A 22,574-nucleotide genomic window follows, 5' to 3' on the forward strand; every position below is an offset into this window, starting at 1 on the left:
GGCTCCTCTGCTATTTCAGTGTATTTTGCTCTTTTCAGCTCATTGGCCTCTTCCACTCTGTCTTCCCAAGGAACAGTAAGTTCAATGAAATAAACTATCTTCTCTGAATCCGACCACAGAAGTAGGTCCGGTCTTATTCTAGTACTCACTATATGTGGAGGTACCGCCATCTGCTGGACAAGATCAACCTTCATTTCCCAGCCCACTCCATTTTCCGTTTTGGTTGTGACGCTACGTATACCGCCCCTGGGAAAGACTGACCTTGCACCCTGATAAAATATGGTGGAGGCTGCCCGCACACAAACAAAGTGTGCATTTATCATCCTCACCAAACCATTGACTTAAGTTCTTGGGAGATGGGAGCACATCATACGTAGCACCCAACATAAATCCTATCAGCTTCCATGCCCCATAGATCTTTCCAATTAATCCGTCTTTTTTCCACCCCTTCCCAGTTCACCCTCTGGCCTTGTTTTGCCTGCAACACTGCCTTAGTACATCTTACAGTCTCCTCCTGTCTATGCATTTCCTCCACTACCATTTTCCTCTTTTCTCCTGCAGAAGCCTTGCTCCATTCTTGCGGCTTATATTTTAACTTTATTTATCCCCCATATTTAAAGCTCTCCACACACACTTTACTACACAATACTGGCGACGTGATCATCCATCGATTCAGTGGAGATACACTGACCAGACAGCTGTTTTATATTATGACATATCAAAATTGCCAAAAGGGGACGATTAGAGCGATGCGACAGTCGTCGTTCCACTTGCCGTATGCGCTGCCCCATTCACTTCAAAAGATTCTATACAATTTTGTCGCGTTGCCGGCCGTGTGTGTAGGCACGTGTGTGTATAAAATGACTTTGCAACAAATCATTCACAAACATCTTTTATTGCCAGCACATGAAACCACAGGTCCAAAACGGTCATAGATTTAGAAGACAGCTTGGTAGGCCAGAAGGTAGCCTTCATTGTACATGTACAGCCTTCTGTCCACGGGGTTGTAATGCAGATTGGCTACCCGTGCGGCCACCTTCTCCAAAGGCAGAGCCAAGGTGTTGTCCTCTTGACCCGTGGTGGTATCGAAGGCGTAGAACACCTCCTCCCGGAACGTGTCCACGAAGCGTGTGGCGTACAGGACCCCGCACACCATGAAGGTGCTGGTTACGGACTTCTTGAACAGATGCGTCTTCCACGTGTGCGTGACGTTGAGCGAGTCGGCGTCCAGCAGGCTCAACACCAGGTTGCCGTGGTTACCCAGCGTAGAGTAGATGACCCAGAGGCCTCGCTCATCGGCAGACAGGTTGACGTCGGTCCAGTCGAAGCATGTGTAGTAACAGTAGGGGAACTGGTTGTTGAAACCGGCGTCGGGGAGCGTCTTGCGTAACGTAGCCTTGGTCCTGAGGTCGTAGCGACAAAGCTCCCTTGTGTTGTAGCACTGGTAAAAAACAGCTTCTCCATACAGCAGAGTGCCTGGGCCCTGGATGGCGTTGGTGTGGCTGGAGGAGGGCGCGATGGACTCATCCTGGTAGCTCTTGAATGCCATGAAGTCGCTGAAGGTCCTATACGTCCGCATGACGTTCCCGGACCGGTGGCCGCTGGTGAGTGGCTGGATCCAGTAGCGCTCCTCACTGCCCTGCTTGGCCTCGCGCCCCCAGGCTCCTGCTATGTAAGACTTCCCATAAGAGCTGAGCTTGGTGACGACAGGGGAGCTGATGTTGGTCATGATGCGCTGAGAACAGGTGCCTGTTGAGAGAGAACAGTCGTTCCTGTAGCTCAGAGGTGAAAGGTCATGGGTTCGATCCCAAGTGCCACCACACACTGATGAGAATATGTAAACTGTACCACAAGTGGCTTAAAGGGGATAAAACAGATATCAGTATGCATGGGCTGAGGAAATCTATATTGCTGGAAGCATTAGGCTAATTGTATGTCTGTGAAGTAGGATTTTTTTAGGGTAGATGGCTTACTTCTAAATTCTGTGGGGATGGTGCGACAGGATTGCACACGGTTGTTTAGTAGGCGCAAGTTTTCTTTCACAGTCTCCAGATTGAAGACGTTGTCTTTGTACATCTTCTCTACATTCACTTTAGCTTGGGCAATCTGGTAAAACATGAATTACCACTTTATAATACAGTAAATGTCATACTATCCTTATTATTTCCATCAAAGTCTATTAATCTCTTCTGTTCTGTTCTTCTAACACTTAACATTTATGAATAAATACTTGACATCACAGCTTAGTTGTTTAATCACTGTAATATTTTGAAACAGTTTTAACAAACTACTAAACCAGCATAAAGGCTTGCTAAGTTCTTTACTTTGAAGTTGAATTAAGGAGTCGGTGAGCATGCTGGTGTACCTCTGTGGAGAGTTTTATGGTGTCTTTAGATGGGTTGTCATTATGGGTGGTGTCTGCGACGAGCTGGAGCTGCTCCAGCTCTGTGCTGAGCTGATTCAGGTGAAGAGCGTTGTACAGGCCGTTAGAGTTCAGGTACTGGAACGGGCCCAGGCGCTGGGTCACATTTTCAACAGTGGCCAGAAGTTGTGGCATCGTAGCTTCCGTCTCCTCAACCTGTGAGTCAGACAGTGCCATGCAAATTCATATAAGCACACAGGGCATACAAATTCAAACAGCACTTGGACAAACACAACTGCATTTATATTAGATTAGAACAGTGTTTCTCAAACTTTTTCAGACCAAGGACCACATAACCAAAAAAAAAACCCCTTCACAGACCACCTAGCTAAAAAAAAAGATTTCAACGGTGTATTACACAACAGACCTGCTCACTGAACCACCTTGCTTATTGTCTTTGCACCTTGCTTATTGTGTCAGAGGATTCTTATGATTTAAACTGGCGTAGCTTACATAAGCAGTGTTGCAGAACTGTTTGGATTTACATACAAGTTGGATCAATGTTGCAAACAACTCATCTATATTATATTTTACCACATCTGCTTGCGGACCACTTGGGGTGGCTTGCGGACCACCAGTGGTCCCCGGACCACACTTTGAGAAACACTGGATTAGAACATTGCCCAGATACTGTAGCAAGAGGCTGGCGGACCAGCCGGTCCATTGGGGGCATAGCTGGTGGTCCGCTGGCATTTTGCTAATCGGCTGGCAGGTTGCAGACAGATTGCCCAATATTTTGGCACTATTGGTCTAAAATATTTTTCATTTGTTCAGTTATACTCCATACATCATTTTATTAACTTTTCTTAATATTCATGACAAGTTAAATTTAAAGAGATTGTGGTCCAACGGCGGACCTAAAGTGGCAAGCCACCACGGCATACCACCAGCGGTCCGCTATCTGCCAATCTGATTTTGCTATCTGGGTTGGTTCCCAAAGACTGGGTCGCGACCCACAGGTGGGTCGCAGGAGATTTCTGTGTGGCGCCTGCCATGGACCTCGCGGTTGCAAAATGCAAGGGACATGAATCAGCCTTTTTGCACGAACATTAATGACACCAGCTCTTCAGCTTGACCGATTAAAATCTAGTTACCGTGCTGTCAACTAAAGCAGACATCCGTATACTGGACATGGCTATTCAATTTGCGTCATAGGCTGTAGATAGTTTCGATTGTAGATGCACTCTTTAAAGTTAATAGCAACCTCCTCACATATCTTATTGTTTCGGATTTAAAACGCACTACAGCACATTATATTAGGCTACAATTTAAATGGACATTTTAAATGCTATTATTTCCTCTCGTTTTCCACCTCGTGAACTCTTCTAGGCTACAATAAAGGCGCATTATCTTTCGGCTATTGCGCAAAAGCCTCTTGTTCCATTCTTACAACATAGCCTGTCACAACATCAATACACAGCCTTAGTATAAGGCCTACAAACAAGCAAACGTTTAACTCCAGAGGAAAATGCGGATTTAACTTTCCAAATAAAGAAACCTCCACAAATAGGCTACAATAACAACTTGAGTTATTTGGAATTGACGGTGTTATTATGGATCCATTTGTCTGCAATGCAACGTAGCATACAACATCTCTCTTTAGAAATACAGGAACAGTGGCTCCAGCTGTGGCACAACTGGCTGGGGCACCTGCACCGTACGCCGGCGACCCGGGTTCGATTCCCGCCCCGTGGTCCTTTCCGGATCCCACTCATAGTTCGATTTACAGGGGGTACTGGGGGGTACTATACCCCCCAATGAAGACCCAGTACCCCCCAAAGAGACAGAAATATCAGTTTTGGGGGGGGTCAGATAATTTTTCTGATATTGTAAAAAAATATCATTACAGTTGGCTACAATACAAGTCAACTCCTATTTTCACTAGGAAAAGTTTAATGTAAAGCGATTTCAGACACCCCTTAGCCTGGCTAGCGCCACCACTTCTCAATGAGACGTGGTCTGGGAACCAAACGTTCATTTTCTCGTATTTGAAAAAAATGCCCAGATCCGTTTATTGGGTGCCACGGATGTCTATCAAATGCGTCTGTGCATAGCTCATCATCGTCTTGCTTCCCCCCTGTTCTGTGATTGGTTCCCTATCTCAGGCGAAAATTTGCTCCATGGTCTCCAGGCTGCCTTAGCAACGTGAATCAAATCGCGCGAAAGGCAGCATGGGAACACCCAGGCTAGACACCCCTATTATGGACCGTACCATTTTTAACCACCGTGGCGCTAGAAGCAACGGAGAACGACTTCAACTTCTCAAGCAAGTGTCAACGACGTTGAATGACAAAACGCTAGATTCCTCCAGTAGTCTAAATTCGGTTTGCTGCTGACGTGCATGGGTAACTGTAAGTTGCTAGCAGACGTCTAGCTTGTTGAAAATGTGCTATTTTACAACCTTCATGTATTAATGTGTTTTGTTCTTTCATAGCTCATGTCACGTCTTCATACATTTAATTACCGGCTACCTGCTACTTACTTACCCACTGAGGCTAGTAAAGTGGACCTTGGTTAGTTACCAAGGGTAGTTAGCAAGATAATTCTCTATTTAAATCATTAATTATTATTTTACATTGTGGTGAGATAAAATCGATTGTCATTTCCAAGGAGATGAACTCCAGTCCATAGCCTAGGTGTCCATTGATTCTTATTTTATCTTGAATAAATGATTGTGCCCTTTTAAAATTAGTTTGGCACAGATCCTGTGTTGTTTTTATTATGCACAAGAGGGTCTGATGTAGCTAAGCCTACATAACATTAGTGAAACCTGTGGAAACATAAAGAGCCAAGTAGCCTAGGCTAAATAGTACATGCTAGTATTTTAATTTGTTTTTAATTGGTTAGTAGGCCTATTGTTTTTACATTCTGGTTATCGGATTCTTGTAGGTTACCGCTCTGTAGTTCTTATGTGGTAGTATGTTTTTTCATAGTAGGCTACAGTATATGCTCCTTAATCACATTAAAGATTGCTTAGGTTTCACATATCTCTAAGCAATTGTGTTGATTTGACACTGACTACCATAGACTATAATGGAAAATTGGTTTCTGTTTATACAGTAGGCTATGCTACATTAGAGGGTTGGATCTTACCTCCAGGTCTTATGAAATCTAAAAATAAACCAAATCAATATGTCATGAAATAAGCAATAGGCTTCTTGTAAAGGTATTACTTTTACTAGTAATTAGAATGGTATTTCAGTGCACTTCACTTCTAACTTTTGAGAGTTGATCAAAACAGTTCTCTTTTGGATATAACAACAATGAGATATTCTCATTATTCTCACTGATTATCAGTTTGTCGCATGTTTACACCTTGTATGTGTGTTGCACAACACATGTTGCACTGATGGTCATAGAAGAAGTGAAGGAGCAGTACCCCCCAATTATGGTGGGGTAATTCACACTCTGATCCCACCCCTGCTCTCTCTCCCATTTGCTTCCTGTCACTCTCCACTGTCCTATCATTAAAGGCATAAAAAGCCCAAAAAATATATTTAAAAAAAAAATTCAGGAACAGCTTACTATGCTGAACAGTTATGACTCACTGTAAAAAAAAAATCTGTAGTCTTAATAGAGCCAGATTATGCTTAAAGCCTGAGACAGAGTATATAGTTTAAAAGTTGAATTTAGATAGTGTAATGGATGTTGATAGACAGAAAGTTGAATGGATGTTAATAGGCAGATTGTTTAATGGATGTTGGTGGATAGTTTAATGGGTGGATGAGTGAATGGTTTGAAGAGGATGAATGGATAGAAAGTTGGATGGACTGTGCCTTATATCCTTGTAGAATGGAGAGACACAGAGAGAGTTGGTCTAGTTAAGCAGAAAGCAGTTGATACAGGTGCAATCAGTTTAACTGGCCCTTTGATGGGTCCTAGTAGTGAGCAGCTGGAAGTTGATACAGGTGCAAATCAAGTTAATTAGCCCATTGTGATGTCATCAGCCCATGTTAAGTCTATGGGGAAAAATAAGCTTGTTTTTTATTAATATCTCAAAAAGTATAAAGTTTACAAAAGTGAAAAATACATTCCCCACGTGTCCTTTTCAAGACCTACGTTACAAAGTTTGAACGAAGTTTCTACGTTAAACGGTTAAAGCTGAATTAGATGCAGAAATTTGGTGGGAAGAAGAAGAAGAAGAAGAAGAAGAAGAAGAAGAAGAAGAAGAAGACTTCGGATAACAGAACAGTGCATTTTCATGCACTGTAATAATCAAGTTAAATCAACAAATGCTCCCAACTTGAAATATCTAGTAATGCCAACTTAGTATTGTGAGTAAGGTAGACTTACAGTAGGTTAGCAATTCAAAAATTCAAGTTGAATCAACAAATGCTCCCAACTTGAAAATATATAGTATAAGTATATACATGTAAGTATATACTTTTTTGATCCCGTGAGGGAAATTTGGTTTCCGTGAATTAGTGAAACACACTCAGCACACAGTGAACAGACAGTGAGGTGAAGCACACACTAATCCCGACGCAGTGAGCTGCCTGCTACAGCGGCGCTCGGAGAGCAGTGAGGGGTTAGGTGCCTTGCTCAAAGGCACTTCAGCCATTCCTACTGGTCGGGGTTTGAACTGGCAACCCTCCGGTTACAAGTCCGAAGTGCTAACCAGTGGGCCACGGCTGCCCCAAAGCCGCATGAACACACCCAATTCCATCTGATCTAAAAGGCGTGTGTGTGTGTGTGTGTGTGTGTGTTCACGCATGAGTACCATGACACCCAATTCCATCTGATCTAGCAGATAAGCAGCAGTAGCACTGGAAAACACTGGGATGGGAACACTGGGATCCCAGGAGTAGCAGGGGTTTTTTTTCAAGTTGTTGCCAGAATTCCTGTCAAAACTTGCATGCCCTGTCAATAAGTAAAAAGTTTATAAAACTGACATAAGGCTAAATAATCTATATTAACCTTGCATCATGTTGCCTAATTAAGTGTGTGTGTGTGTGTGTGTGTGTGTGTGTGTGTGTGTGTGTGTGTGTGTGTGTGTGTGAACCTACCTGTGTTTGGAGCTTGTGAAGAGCATCCCCACAGTCCTGCATCAGATTGGATATGTTTTCATATTTTGCAGTGGGGAAACTCCACGTGAGGCTTTCCACATCACACACACAAGAGCCATCACGCAGCTGGCCATTCACCTGCTGAAGATGGACACTCTCCTAAACACACACACATTGAAAAAGTTCAAATTAACTGAAGGGCAAATGAAACACTGTGACACACAGATGTTACATAGAGAAAGCTGCACGGCAATAATTAATAATAAAATAAGTAATTAAATATCTAATACATAAAATAATTGATCATATAGAAATAAATTAATTATATTATTCCACTGCTTGGTTGAATTTCCGCTGTGCGTCGGGGCCGTTTTACAACCTTGAACGTGCATTAATTTCTGTTAACCGAGCGCCGTGTCGTCCAATATCCCTTACTTATTATTTTACAATTCCAATAAATGCCTGATAGCACCTTGAGAAGTTAACTCAGCCAAAATGACCAAAGCTATAATGTATTAGAGAATGTGCAAAACAAATATTAATAGTTGCCAAAAATGGCCATTTGTGTTTAAGTATGTGGCTACATTAGACGTCCACATCTCTGCCTGTAGCAGTATGATTGCCATGAAGTCTTCAAAAGGCAAAGGTACTGTACGTATGCATTGGTTACAGCTAAAATGTGTTCAGTGTTAATGCACACTTGGGAACTGTTGAAGGAAAGTATTTATATAATTAATATTAGCTTTAATAATGAACAGTGTTGTTACAGTTATTGTTATTGTTATGACATTCATGTAATAAGTATTAATAATAAAGACTGATAAATCATCTAAATATCAACACTTATATTGCTATATGAAAGAACGCCCTCTGGGCTGCACTCACAGTGAGAGAGAGGATAAGCAGAAAGCCCAACATGATGTTAGCTGGTACCGAGTGAGTAGAGCTGTGACCGTGGTCAGCCAGTATGCCAAGTGAGTAGCAACGACCGCGCCGAGCAGCACGTTTAAATCTAGCAGATGCTGTGAGCCACATGGGAGTGTTTCTCAGGGCGGTCGTGCAAGTGTGTGTGTGTATGTATGTGTGTGTGTGTGTGTGTGTGTGCGTGCGTGATGAAGAAGTCAGAGTGAGAGTGCTGTGTCAGAGGTGGGAAACACACTTTGCTCAATCAACACCACAGTGGTGTTGCAATGCACCAGAAGGCCAAGCACGATGGAAAGCATGCGGTCCACACTTCCTAGTGAAAGGGGCTCTGTTATTATATATTTTATGTTACTAATAGGAAGACAAACAAAGGAAACAAAATAACAGTAGTACACGTCCATTGAGTTCTGAGAACTCTATGTTTTTGACCAGTATGGAAGCCATCTGAGTGTAGGCTGAAAATGTGTTATGTGTTGTAAATGTGTGCCTGCTGCTTTAGATAAAAGTGTTTTTGTAATTATAAGGTCATGGGAAACAGTTCTAAGACTTTCCATTTGAAATGTATGCATCCAGTTCTGGAATAGTAGTTGCAGTAGGACAGTAACATGAGGCTGGAATGAGTGCTCGTGTAATACTAAATAGTACAAAATGAGAGAACTTGGAGATGTAGCAGTTATTAAACAGTAACCTCTTACCAAATGGATAATTTCATTTCATGTATATAATGTCAAAGAAAGGAATTATAGGAGTCAGCAAATTGGGCTTTACCTGTGGAACTATAGAGACTACTGTTTATCTGTATCATAATAATATGTTTATGGTATAACCATGTTTATGGTGTCGTCTGCAATGTAGGCCATACATGCTGTAAAGTCCTGCATTGGGACAGAATGTACTGTATATTGGGCCTCATTTGTAAGTCTTGCTCAAACCTGGCTTTGTGAATGGATGGAAAAGAAGAACAGAAAGTGACCAAATAAGGATATTCAGTTTGGAAAAGGAAGCAGGGGAATTTATTATTCAGGCCCAGGCATAGTTGCATGAGTGTCAGCATTTCAAAGTTCCTGTGCATTAAATATAACTATTGTTTGTGGCATGTGGGGGCATTGAGCTGACTTGGTGTTTGTGATTAAGGTGTCAAGTTAGCAAATTGATTTTGCCTTGTGTTTAAACCACTCGGTGAGTTGCACAGTTTTGAAAACGAACGTTAAGGGTTGTTTTAGGACATGTTTGAGTATGCCTGTTGGCAGCCACTCTGAGTAGTCAAAGGCGATTCAAAACGAGTCAGAATGGTCGAGACAGGACCAATCGTCAAAATTTCGGGTGTCCACCACTCTGCTTCATCCAAAACAAACCGGAAAAGGGACTCAAAGTGCTAAATACCAGAATTGTCCTTTAAGTCTTTGCTCTTTACCCATCATTCGAATTATGGCCCGTGAGATTTCTGCAGTTTGTTCTCGTCAAATATATCAAAATATGAGCATGACCCGCATCTCTCTAACTTCCTTTATCATCTTCACTGTTCACTTCACTGTTTATCTAATCAAACCAGAGATCACTCAAGTTCAGAAGGTCACTATAATCTCACCACACCCTTGAGGATGACACAGGGCAACATCCAAGCCCTTCACTTCAATGCTTCAGATCAGAGGCTGTGTGCCTCTAGTGGTTATCTCTGAGGGACATATTCAGGTCTAATCATGCTGCAAAAGCCTCTCAGTAAAAGTTCAAGCATCAAGCTCAAGCATCACTGCAGATGTACACCTGTCTTGATCAGTCATATGGAAATGCTGACCAATGACATTATTTCAGTAGGACCAGTCACACTGAAAGATCAGCCAGAAGTTGGTGAAGTAAAAAGCACTTAGATTTCGATGGTGCATTTAGATATAAATAATTATTTTGACACTTATGAAAACTTCCAAGATGTTGCTTTGTCAAGTAGAATCAGTCCACAACACAAAAACAACTTTTCTTTCTAGAATTCTTTATTTGATTCATATTCGGAACACAGAGTGACAATTTCCTTTATAGATGTTCTGTACATATTTCATTAACACTGTTGCTATGGAGAGACAGGACGCTGCTCCTGGCCTCAAGACTCACCCAGACAGGCCCTGACCCTGACCTTTGACACTTGACCTGGCAAGGGTCAGCACCAGGGTCAGGTCCTCTCTGGGCAGGAAGACTCAAACTAAATCAGTCTGTCTATTAACACAACGTATTGCTCATTACAAATTCAGTTATGCTAACAGTAGTAATGATAATAGTATTATTATGGATATCAATAAAACATCAAAAACAAAAACAAAACAAAAAAAACCTCTACATGGCTGGAGAAGAACTACTAATTAAAATATAAAAAGAGGAGAGCTCAGTTTTTCGAATGGAATGATGCTCCATTGCAATGACAACACGTGGGGCCGGAACTTGGGCTCGGACGAGGCCTCAGCGCCACATCAGAGCCGGATCCGGGCCAGAGAAAGACAGCAGCGCTGTCTGGGTCACCAAAGTAAAAGCAAAAGAAAACAAAACAACAAAGTTTCTAGCTAGAGTGCAGGGAGCTGTGGGCCAGGCCGGAGGAAGGGCTGGGACTGTACAGCACTTTCAAAGGTAGTACATTCAGGAGCCACAGGCGAAATATTCTCTACGTCACACGGAGGTAAGACAATAGCACAGGCTTGTACCGTCATGACTAACAGAGCATGCAAACAGAGGCAAGGAGCGGAAGAGGCAAATACACTTCATATATATTAGATATATTTATATGTATATGGAAGAGAGAAGATGGTAGAGAGTTTGTGTGAGTGTTTGTGTGTGTGTCCCATGTTCTTTGCAATAAGGTGGTCAGCCTGTAATAAACAAGCACTGCATTTTTATGTTAATAACAATCCCAATATCCTTCTCTAAAGACATATTCCTGAACTTACGTTCTCACTGCTTGCACTCTCTCTCTCTCATACACACACACACACCTCCACAGGTTTCTGTCCACTGTCTATGTCCTCTCTCTCTCCCTCACCTCACTCTCTGCTATAAAGCATGTAGTGTATGGTGTGGGCAACTGCTTCCTATTGTTGTTGTCCGTCAGTGAGTAAATCTGCGGCTTTTTTATACACTTACAGTACCAGCCAGTTCTCCAGACCTCAGAGCTACAACTACAGGGGTATTTTCTGTGACTGTGTGTCTAGCACATATGTGAATGTAGCAGCAGCGGCGGCGGCAGCAGCCTTCGGGTAGCAGAGAGGAGAGGTAAGGGCCTGGGCACCACTTGAGGAGAGTTTTAAGGCCACGTCTGTGGACTCTGGGCACCGCATGTCCGAGTAGAGGCTGGTGCCGTGTGACGAAAGGTCAGTGCAGGGGCCGGAGCTTCGCGTAGCTGACGGCCGTAGCTTCACGGGGGTTTTGACGGCCAGGTGATGAGCGGGAGAGGGGCCGCTGAGAGCGTCTGTGAGCCGCGGGGCACCGCGTTGTATGAGAAGGGAGGGGGGTTTAAGAGAGGGCTTTACCCTACATTCTGAGCTTGGAGCAGCTAGCTCCAGATAGCCCCACCGCTCACAGACAGACATGGCGAAGCGGACCTCCATCTCAACAGGACAGGGCCAGGTCCCACCCCAGGGTTAGTTAGCTATCTGGGCTATCTCCTCCTCTTCACGGTTGACCCTGAGCCAGCTCTACGGTGTCTGTGTGTGATTGGGGACCGGGAGCTCCAGGCTCAATACAGTATGAACAATACAGTGAATCAGACTAATGTTAGCCAAATCAGCTCCAGAATGTGTAGTGTGTGTGTGTGTGTGTGTGTGTGTGTGTGTGTCTACATGTCTGCATGTCTGTTACCCCAGGAGGGCTGATTCTCAGTCCGCAATATGTGGTCTCATACTAGTAGACCTATCTGTGTGTGTGTGTTGTGTGTGTGCGTTTGTGCGTGTGTGCATGCATGCGCGTGTGTGTGTGTGTGCGAGCGTTAATAACTGTGTGTGTCTATGTGCATGTCTGTGTGTGTGTGTGTGGCTTTGGTATAAACATGGTGTTGGATCTAGGAGAGGACAGGCTTTGGCTTGAGCTGAGCCATAGCTGGGCTATAGCTGAATTGTAGCTGGGTTAGGCTGGGCTGTGCCAGGCTGCTGCTAAGTGCACACTGACTGCACATGGGCTGGGCTGGGCTGGGTGGTGTCTATGCTGGGCTGTGGTGCAGCTTGGTCTGGGATTGGGTGAACAGGTGCATGCTCCGTTCTGACGAGTGGGTGGCTCACCTGATTCTACGGTCACATCTCCTAAAAGTCCCTCTCTGTCTGAACGTCTGTCGGGACGTCACGTTAAGCGTCTCTGCTTGGCGAAACTGACCACCCAGAGGTGACTTCCTCTGACCCCTATGTCCAGGTCCCTGAACATGGTCATAGCGTCAGCTGGCAGGTCCTTATGCCCTTCAGTGGAGTGTCTGGTCAGCATGTGGGTGTGTAGAGTGTATGAGAGGGAGTGTGTGTGTGTGTGTGTGCTCTTATGTGTGTGTGTGTGTGTGTGTGTGTGTGTGCTCTTGGTTCTGTGGCGACTCTCTAATATCCTCTTGGTCTTTGGGTTATGAGCTCAAAATCAGTACCACTCCTCAAAGCCCTTAGAATCACTCTTCATGGGACAAGTGTGTGTGTGTGTGTGTGTGTGTGTGTGTGTGTGTGTGTGTGTGTGTGGTTTGGCAGAGTATATGTGTGTGTGTGGTTTGGCAATGTGTGTGTGTGTGTGTGTGTGTGTGTGTGTGGTTTGGCAGTGTGTGTGTGTGTTTGTGGTTTGGCAGTGTGTGTGTGTGGTTTGGCAGTGTGTGTGTGTGTTTGTGGTTTGGCAGTAGGTGTTTGTTGGGGTCAGAAAATAGTAATACTCACAATCTCACAGACAAGAGAGAAAAAAAGAGAAAGCAGGTGACATAGCAAAATGGCTTTCAATGTTTTTGTTGAAAGAAGGGGGGAAAGGACAGGTTTCCATCTGTTTGTACAGGGACGGATGGGTGGCTGGGTGGAACTAGGCTAAAACAGAGAAGGAGAAGAGGAAGAGAACAACTCTGAGAGATAGAGAGTGGTCAAGCAACGTAGCCAGCACAGCCCACACCTCTCCCCATCTCCATCCTATCTCTCCACCCTCCTGCCTCTATACACCCCCCTCTCCCTTTTCTCTCTTCCTGTCTCTTCCCCCTTTGTCTCTCCATCTCTCTCTCTTCCTCCTCTTCCCCTGCCTCTCTCTCTCCTCCCCCTCCTGCTCCTGCTCCTCCTCCTCTCTCTCCCTCCCTCTCCCATGGAGTGTGCTTAGCAGGACACCTCCATGGTGTGGCTGAGCTGGGCCACCCCCTCGCTGCTGTCCGACTGAGTGCAGGCGCGCGAGCGAGAGCCTTCCAGGGAGCTGCCACTGGTCAGCGACGCCGTCCGAGAGCGAACAAGCCGGGTCATACTCGCCGTGGGCACTGTAGAGAGAGAGAGAGAGAGAGAGAGAGAGAGAGAGAGAGAGAGAAATAAAGAAAGAGAATGAAAAAGAGAGAGAGAAAGAAAGAGAGAATGAAAGAAAGAAAGAATGGGATGGGCAGTTTGAGGAGAGCGGGGAAAAGAGTCAGAGAGAGAGAGAGAGAGAGAGAGGGGGAGAGAGAGAGAGAGAGAGAGAGAGAGAGAGAGAGAGTGAGTGGGAGAGAGAGAGATAGTGGGAGAGAGAGAGAGAGAGAGAGAGAGAGTGGGAGAGAGAGAGAGAGAGAGAGAGAGAGAGAAAGAAAGAAAAGAGAAAAGAGAAAAACTGAATCAAATCTCAGAAACAGGTGGATGTTTACGTAGCGCTTTCTTCTCAAAGAAGTTGAAAAACAAAGAGGAATGATGCAACATGCTGTGGTTTCAAAACAGCAAGACCTTGAAGAAGTTGAATAATCTATACCCCCCACCAGAACATTCACTGCAACAAAGCAACTGCAAATCTAAAACGGCCCTGCTGTGTAGTACATATTCACAGTACATTTTTGAATGGGGTTGGGAGAAATGGATCGCAAGTTTTCTCTATGTGACAAACAGCTGCTTATGCATTACAGAGGAAAAAAACAAAAAGGTGCACTGCACATGCCTGGACAATTGATACGTGAATTAAAAGCTATTTAAATTACCATGATGAAAATATCATGGTATCATTGTCAGCCTGCAATGTCAGCACACTGGCATAGTGTGGGGTGATGGTGTGACTTCTGTCTAATGCTAATATCATTCCCAATCACCTGTGCAATCTTAAAGTTAACCATTAACCACATTGGGTGGGAGCACTGTCATCCTTGTATTAGTTTTAAGAACACAAGCAAAGACAAGGGCCCGTTTGCACAAAGCACCTTAAAGCGTAACTCTCGCCAAAATGCAACGTTGGGTCTTTTTGTGAATGTTCATTTGAAAACATAATTATGTTTCATTTAAAAGCATAATTATGGAAAACCAACTGTTAAAGTGAGTTGTTCAAAACCTTTCTTTTTAGTAAACTCTGTGTACACAACCATCTATCACAACAAATAGAGGGTATAGCTCCGTATAAAAGATGTGTCCGTCTGCCTCATAGGTCTAAATATCAGCGTGTTCCGTGAAGGTGTCGTGGACCGGATTAAAATAGTCAGCCAATCAACAGCCAGAGAAAACTGGGCTGAGAATGTTGTAGGCAGATATTAGACTTAGGCCTACTAGCTGTTGGTCTAAAGACATATTTATGCCTTAAACTTGTTTCCTGTCATTTAGAAACAATGCTGTGGTCTAGTCTAGTCATCAACAGAAAATGAACAGACTGCGGAAAAAATAAGAATGGATTTGGCGTGACATTTATTGCTTGTGCGTGAGAGGGTGAGATTGATGCTGATAGCGTGAGTGTCAGATGCGTTAGAGTTGCCAACCCTGCCTATCATTAGATTAGATTTTATTAGATTCAACTTTATTGTCATTGTGCAGAGTACAAGTCCAAAGACAATGAAAACCAGTTTGCGTCTAACCAGAAGTTCAAAAAAGCAAAATAGTGCAATGTTGTTTACAAAGTATACAGGTGGTGCATAGACAGGACAAGAAGGGTCCTACTTAAGGGAAAAATCTTAAGGTCCTTCGTGCAACCGGGCCAAGGTTTCATATGTCATGCACCTGTCAACCCTCAGGCCTTCTTCAGAGCATCTTTGGCCCTTTCTCTCTCTCCTCAAATGAGAGGAGAAGCTCATGGGAAGCCATGTGCCATGCAAGGCTAATCAGAATATAGGTGCATGCTACAACAGGCCAAGCCGAGGGCTAAGACGACCTCAATGTGTGGGTGATGAACTGGAAGGAGAGAGAGGAGGAGAGGATAGCAGAGGTGATGAGGGTGTGGTGTGGTGTGGTGTGGGATCCTTCAGGAAACAGGAACGGTGATTTAACCAAACCTAAAGGAGAACTCCAGCCATTTTTCACACATATCTTTGTTTCTCAAGGTCACTGAGTACTGTTGGTATGAAAAAAACGGAGTATGGCAGCTACAGTGCCACACTCTGAGGGTATTTTTGTACCAACAGTACTCAGTGACTTTGAGAGAAAATAGAGATCTATGTGAAAAATGGCCTTTTGAGTCTTCCTTTAAAGCTCAGGGGCTGGGTCCCACAGGTTCCCCCAGCTGATCTACAAACACTCCGGCCCAGTGGGCTCCCCTGAACTTGGACACGGATCCACTGGATCAAGTGCAGGTCATCAGAACTAAATAACAGTGGATCACCATGGGGTAGTAAATGAGCTGGCAGACCAATACCGACCCAAGGCCCGGTTTCCTGATAGCATCGTAAGCCTGAGTAGCTCGGAAAGCCCTTTTTACGAACGTTGTATGATTTTTGGACCAGTTTCTCATTGCTTAAGAATGTCGTGAAAGCACTTGCACATGCCCCAGCGCAATCGCAGATTCAGTTGTGTCCGGTCTAGCCCGGCTGTAAGTGCGTTACAGAGTGAGAATTCCCTAGTGTAATGGGACCAGGCCATGTCTGGCTGACTGACCAGTGGGGTATTTACAAGTAGCCTACATGGGTTAGTGACAAAACTGGGTAAGTTAGAGAGAGTAGTAAACATTCTGATAGAAGAGCTCTATGGCTTCATTCAACTGGAAAAAACAAAGGCCAAAGGCTCTTCTTTTAGGTGATTTACCACAGTGGTTCTTAACTGGTCTGGCTTTGGGACCCACAGTTTCCCATGTTCATTAAGTCGCGACCCATATATTGTTTTAGCGATCAAGCCAACAGACACGGTGAGCTACATGCTAAGACACACAAAGTGCCTGTAGGCTTACTTGTTTGGAACATGCTGATGTTTGGCAGGGTTGTGCACAATTCGAATTGCAATTATGCTTCCTGTTTGCTACCTCAATTGAAATGCAAGTGAAATTCAAGAATTGAATTAGAATTTAAGAGTTTTGCACAAGCCTGATGCATTACATTTGTTTAGTCTTCAACTCCTGATGTCACCTTTCAATTTTCATTTTCTCTCATGTGCCAGCAATTGTGAACATTGCACACTGGGGTTTCTGTCCCATGTCGGCTCAATTAAAGTGAATCTAATTGAATATTCAGGGTCGTAGATTTACTACTTATTATGAATGAACTTATCCAGGTTTCTCACTTAACAACATACTTGAAATACCCCCCAGCATGCTTTGTACCCCAGCCCCTATCCCCTCTAGCCCAACCCCATGGTCCTGCTGGAGGAGAGGAGAGGAGATGTATCAGATGAATGATGTCACGGAGGCAGAAAGAGGAAGCAGGAAGTACCTGACCCTCCACTCAACCTGCGATCCTTTACATATGCAACTGAGAGGAGAGGGGAGGAACACACAAAGGGCTTGGTTAACACACACACACACACACACACACACACACAGACACATGTAGTCTAAATAAAACAGGTAAGTCAAACATATAAACATACATTCTATTCTATGTACACACACACACAACACTTCTACAGTATGTACACACACACACACATCATGGACACGCACAAAACATGGTTTGATGATAATCTTGCATATAACAAAAAGCACTTTCAGAAGGGCACAATAAATCTTCCTTTTTTTAAAAAAATATTAATTGAAAATGGCAAAAGGTCATTGTATTATATCAGATTATGATGCATGACTTGATGACATGAATGCATGCATGATGCATGACATGAATAGATTTTATAAAAGTATCTCTGCATTTAATTTAATTAAGCAATATGTACTACACATTTAGAGACAATCCCATAGAAAAATGTGTATAGAATATACTAAAGAATGCTCATAGTGATGCAAGGTTGTCATCTGAGGGTTCAATAGATTAATTCCCACTCATCACAGTGAATTACACTCACAAACATCACTGAATGAGACACACACATAGACAAGAAAAGGAGTTTGTCAGGAAGGACCCTAAGGATATGAATTAACTGCTATCCTACTGATCAAAACTCATCTGTCTCCACACACCATAGAAAATCACAAGCACTTACTGTAGCCCATCCCCTGAAGGAAGTATTTGAACGCCTCAGTCAGTTTTCCAGGCTGGAGAGCAAACATAACAGAGAAAATTTGAATCCAAAAGTATGTGGCGTGCCTTTATCAAGCACAGGACCGCCAAATGTATGAAGTGTCACTTAGGTAATTTAGTTTTTTTAGGATTGCACTTGCACTATATTCCTGTACGCTTTGACCTTTAGGTGGGAGGGGATTTACTAGTAACCTGTGTCTCACATCACAGTTGCACTCAGTGCTTATATAGGTGCCCGATCCTAATTATAAGGCCAAAACAATGTGTAAAGTTCAAAGTATCAATGTGATGACATTCATGGTTACACCCTATGTGACACTGTACTACACTGTATAACTCCACTGTAAATAGTACCACCAGTAGCCGTGGCCTACTGGTTAGCGCTTCGGACTTGTAACCGGAGGGTTGCCGGTTCGAACCCCGACAAGTAGGAACGGCTGAAGTGCCCTTGAGCAAGACACCTAACCCCTCACTGCTCCCCGAGCGCCGCTGTAGCAGGCAGCTCACTGCGTCGGGATTAGTGTGTGCTTCACCTCACTGTGTGTTCACTGTGTGCTGAGTGTGTTACACTAATTCACGGATTGGGATAAATGCAGAGACCAAATTTCCCTCACAGGATCAAAACAGTATATACTATATACTCATACTATACTTATACCACATTTAAAATATTTAAAGGATATGTGCTAAACACATTTTGGATTCGTCTTTATCAGACAATGGACTTTACTACCAAATTCTGTCTGTGTACACCACGTATGTGATGCATATCTGACATATACAAACTTTTAGGGTAGAATAATAATAATAATTTGTGCATGGACATCTGAACTTACCTGGGTGAGCTGTGGAAGTCCACCTGAATCGGACATCTATAATAGGAGACGGTAGACAAAGAAAAGAAGAATTGACTTGCTTGATATGGCATTTACTTATTAGACAACTGAATGAAACTTGTTTAATTAGTGCATATTGATCAGCAGCTTGGTTATGGTTCATAATGCCCGGACTGTGTAAACAGTCAGTCAGTCTTACCTTCAGGAAGGTGGTCTTAGTTGGGTCCAGCTTGGAGTTACACTCAACCTATAGAGACAGACCAAAACAAGAACAAAATGTTGGATCCAGGACTGTGACAAAAAAACAGAGAAAAGAGTGAGAGAGAGAGGAGAAAAGAAGTGAGATGTGATAGAAAATAAGAAGAGAGAGGTGGGCTGATGAAAGGAGAAAGTGAGAGAGAGAGAGAGAGAGGAGAAAAGACACTTACCACACACTCTTCAGCTGGAGCATTGTCCCCAACAACCAGCATGACTGGGCACCTGGGACAAGAAAAGATAATATGAGTACACATACACACACACACACACACACACACACACACACACGCACGCACGCACGACGCACGCACGCACGCACGCACACACACACACACACACACACACACACACGCACACACACACAGACAGACACACACACACTTGTGTCATATACATATTTACACACACTTAGATGCACAGAGCTAAAACTCACTTCAGTGTCTTGGCATTCAGCACTGTCCCTATGCGGTTCATTTCAAGGTCCCGACGGCTGCAGAACAGAAAATCACCATCAGATATCACACACATGCACACACACACACACACACCACACAACACACAACACACACACACACACACACACACACACAACACACACACACAACAAACACACACACACACACTCTTATTTCATGATTTCAGTTTTTGCCATGTGTGATGTTGTGTGTGTGTGTTTGTGTGTGTGTGTGTGTGTGTGTGTGTGTGTGTGTGTGTGTGTGTGTGTGTGTGTGTGTGTGTGTGTGTGTGTGTGTGTGTGTGTGATCAACTGGGGCCGCATTACATAAACGTCCTATCTTAAGTCATAAGTTAAGATGGGAGAAATATAAGATAGGACATTTCTCAATTTGGTGTTACAGAGACAAATCCTATTATATTTGCAGTACACCCTGATACCCAGCGCACACCCCTCCACCTAATCCAGTCTCCTCCTACAGCCTCACACACCCCAGCCAGCCCCTGACCTCCACCTTCACACTTCACACCAAGCACACACCCTCCTGCAAGCCCCATACCCTCACACGCAGTCTACAAAGTGAGCCTACACCCTTTCACTGAATCTTAACCCACACTAACTGTCCCCAGCCCAAACGATCATTGCAAGCCACCATCAAAAACTCCAAACTCCACTCGATCGCCGTGCTCGCTCCACCCTCCCTGACTGTAAGTGCAGGGTTTGCTGTGGGCATTCCTGCATGAGTTGATAGACAAAGCCATTTTTGTCAGGACTGCTACCTGTGCCCTGTCATAGTGTGATGCCACCCCACCCCACCACACCACACCCCACCACACCGTGCCATCCATGTCCATACTGCTGCCTCCATCCCAGCCTCCTCTCTCTGGCCTCCATCCCCATGTGACCTCCTGGGCTCCCATGACTTCCTCCCTCGAGTCCAGTGCTGTTCCTAGCTCTCTGCTTCTCTGCTGTGTGTTCTGCTCATGATGTCCAGTCTCAGTGCTGCCCAGTGGGCTCCTGGGATTTATTCTATTATGGGATGCTGTTGAGTGGGGTGCTTAAGAAGTGTGTGTGTGTGTGTTGCTATGGCAATTGCAGGTTGCTCTCCAGGATGGCTGCGATGAAGGAGCAGCAGTTTACTGAGGAGAAACCCCTGTTGCCCGAGCAACGAGGACAGGACACAGAGATGGTAAGTCACAGTGTGTGTCCAAATGTGTGTGTGTGTGTGTGTGTGTTTGTTTGTGTGTGTGTGTGTGTGTGTTTGTACCTGTTGTACATGTTCCAGAAGAGCTGCAGGTTGAACTGATTGACAGTGTTGATCTGTTGTCTGTAGTTCTGCACCAGCTCAGTGTTGTTCATGAGCTCCTCCTGGAAACACAGACACAAACACACACAAACACAAACACACACACACATTCACACGCAAGCAAACACACACACACACAAACACACAGAATAAGGGTGTCACACCACTGTTTTATTTTGTATATGGGTTAAGCCTTATCCTGGACTAAAATACTCTTTTCATACCAACGTGTCAACTGGGTTGGTTGATTTGGTTGAATGTCTGAAAAAAGGGTGACACAGGTTGTCTATCCCTACCTTGCAATCAATCTCGTAAGGGTTCGACAAAAACATTTTGCTGTCAAACTCCTGGCTTGCTCACAACCTTGCTAGTGCTTTGCTAACATTTGCCTCCCTCTGATGTGTGAGCCTAGCCAAGTGCCCACAACCTGAGAATCACACATGCTGACTGGCTTGGTTTGAACTGACAAAAGAAGGCTTGAACATGTGTTGAGTAATCTTGGTCTGCCCTGATGGCTGGTTTGGAAGAGATAACAGAGAATGTTCTCCACTGAATGTTCCAACAGAGAATGTTCTCCACGGAATGTTCTAACAGAGAATGTTTTCCACTTAATGTTCTAACACTGAAAAAAAAAAGCATTTAATCTAGGATTAAGCTCCATGTACGGAAACCGATCCTAAAGTTTATGATACATGGGGTAACTTTTTGAGCAATGTTGCTGGGCAACCACATAACCAGTTCCATTATTCTTGAATTTGATCACCTAAGGCCGCATTACATAAACGTCCTATCTTAAGTCATAAGTTAAGATGGGAGAAATATAAGATAGGACATTTCTCAATTTGGTGTTACAGAGACAAATCCTAACTTAATTTAGGAATCCTATCCTATCTCAGGTTAGGATATCCCAAATACCTTGGAGTGAAGCGCTCAATAATCTGTCAGATATCCTAAATACGCAATCACTATGAAAAGCTTTGAGAAAGTATAGAGGCAGTGGACCAACACACACACACACACACACACACACACACACACACACACACACACCTTACCTGGCTAAAGAGATGAGGCAGGACTGTCTCTGGCAGGGCACTGGTGAGTCCAGACAGCTGTGGGGGTCAGAGAGCAGAGGGCAAAGGTCAGAAGAAAGCAATGTAGCCTAAAAATGTTTATAATTAAGGGAAATGTTTATACTTAAATATACTTAAAAGTATGTTTGTACTTAAAGTTAAGTTTATGCTCAAATCTTTATACTTTAGCGATAAATTCCAAGATGCTGTAGTGGGGTTTAAAACAGCTAAGGGGCATTGTTAGGCATGATGCTAAGCTTTTATAACAGTTACTACACACACCTGAAAGGTTTCAGAAAATAAGCACATAACACTAGATGTAATAATTTATCAGATAATAAAATGTCATTCTTCCACCAAGCAATGCCCTTCCTCAGTGATAATGGATGCCATGCAACACACAATGTTTGTGTTGCTGATAATGAAATCACAGGTCTAAGGTTGATGGGATCCGCTACTTAAAATGACCTCTGATGTAAGTGTGGGTTGGTTTGCACAGCCTTAGTCAGCCATCAGAGGCTGGTTATAGAGACTGGCTGCAGCTGGTAAAGTGGGTTGTCACTGATATGTAAAATTCCCGGACCCACTCAGTTTCACAGCGATCCTCACCTTGGTTGCTGCCCAGTCAATCCAGCCCTTCCCATTCGGGTCAATGTTGAGCAGGACAAGGCCTTCCACTAGGTCTGGGAAAATCAGCTAGAAAACACACAAACACAAAACACATACAGCACATCAACATCATAAGGGTCAAAAAACCTCCAGACCAGGGATGGAT

At 43.9% G+C, this 22,574-nt stretch overlaps 2 protein-coding genes across 6 annotated transcripts in view; both read right to left on the reverse strand.

Annotated features, from left to right (window-relative positions):
- Window positions 1–876: 876 nt before the first annotated feature.
- si:ch211-194m7.8 (olfactomedin-4) lies at window positions 877–8,496 on the reverse strand. Its single transcript, XM_048256921.1, has 5 exons — window positions 8,314–8,496; window positions 7,429–7,587; window positions 2,366–2,578; window positions 1,974–2,106; window positions 877–1,749 (listed from the first exon to the last, which is right to left on the reverse strand). Exons 1-5 carry the CDS (start codon window positions 8,461–8,463, stop codon window positions 938–940), a joined length of 1,467 nt encoding a protein of 488 aa, XP_048112878.1. The 5' UTR covers window positions 8,464–8,496; the 3' UTR covers window positions 877–937.
- Window positions 8,497–10,322: 1,826 nt separating this feature from the next.
- ndrg4 (NDRG family member 4) overlaps window positions 10,323–22,574 on the reverse strand; it is a 31,954-nt gene continuing 19,702 nt past the window's right edge. For 3 of the 5 annotated variants that reach the window (XM_048256926.1, XM_048256928.1, XM_048256929.1), the window contains 10 exons: window positions 22,409–22,495; window positions 21,782–21,838; window positions 20,688–20,788; window positions 19,400–19,456; window positions 19,137–19,188; window positions 18,908–18,955; window positions 18,709–18,744; window positions 17,835–17,886; window positions 17,114–17,152; window positions 10,323–13,798 (listed from right to left, as the gene is read on the reverse strand). In XM_048256926.1, coding sequence (XP_048112883.1) covers window positions 13,644–13,798; window positions 17,114–17,152; window positions 17,835–17,886; window positions 18,709–18,744; window positions 18,908–18,955; window positions 19,137–19,188; window positions 19,400–19,456; window positions 20,688–20,788; window positions 21,782–21,838; window positions 22,409–22,495 — 684 coding nt within the window. In that variant the 3' untranslated portion in view covers window positions 10,323–13,643. The remainder of the gene's footprint in view (window positions 13,799–17,113; window positions 17,153–17,834; window positions 17,887–18,708; window positions 18,745–18,907; window positions 18,956–19,136; window positions 19,189–19,399; window positions 19,457–20,687; window positions 20,789–21,781; window positions 21,839–22,408; window positions 22,496–22,574) is intronic. The other 2 variants (XM_048256927.1, XM_048256930.1) reach the window with 1 other exon arrangement.

The sequence above is a fragment of the Alosa alosa genome, chromosome 11 (genome assembly GCF_017589495.1).
Source record: "Alosa alosa isolate M-15738 ecotype Scorff River chromosome 11, AALO_Geno_1.1, whole genome shotgun sequence".
NCBI classification, from domain to species: domain Eukaryota; kingdom Metazoa; phylum Chordata; class Actinopteri; order Clupeiformes; family Clupeidae; genus Alosa; species Alosa alosa.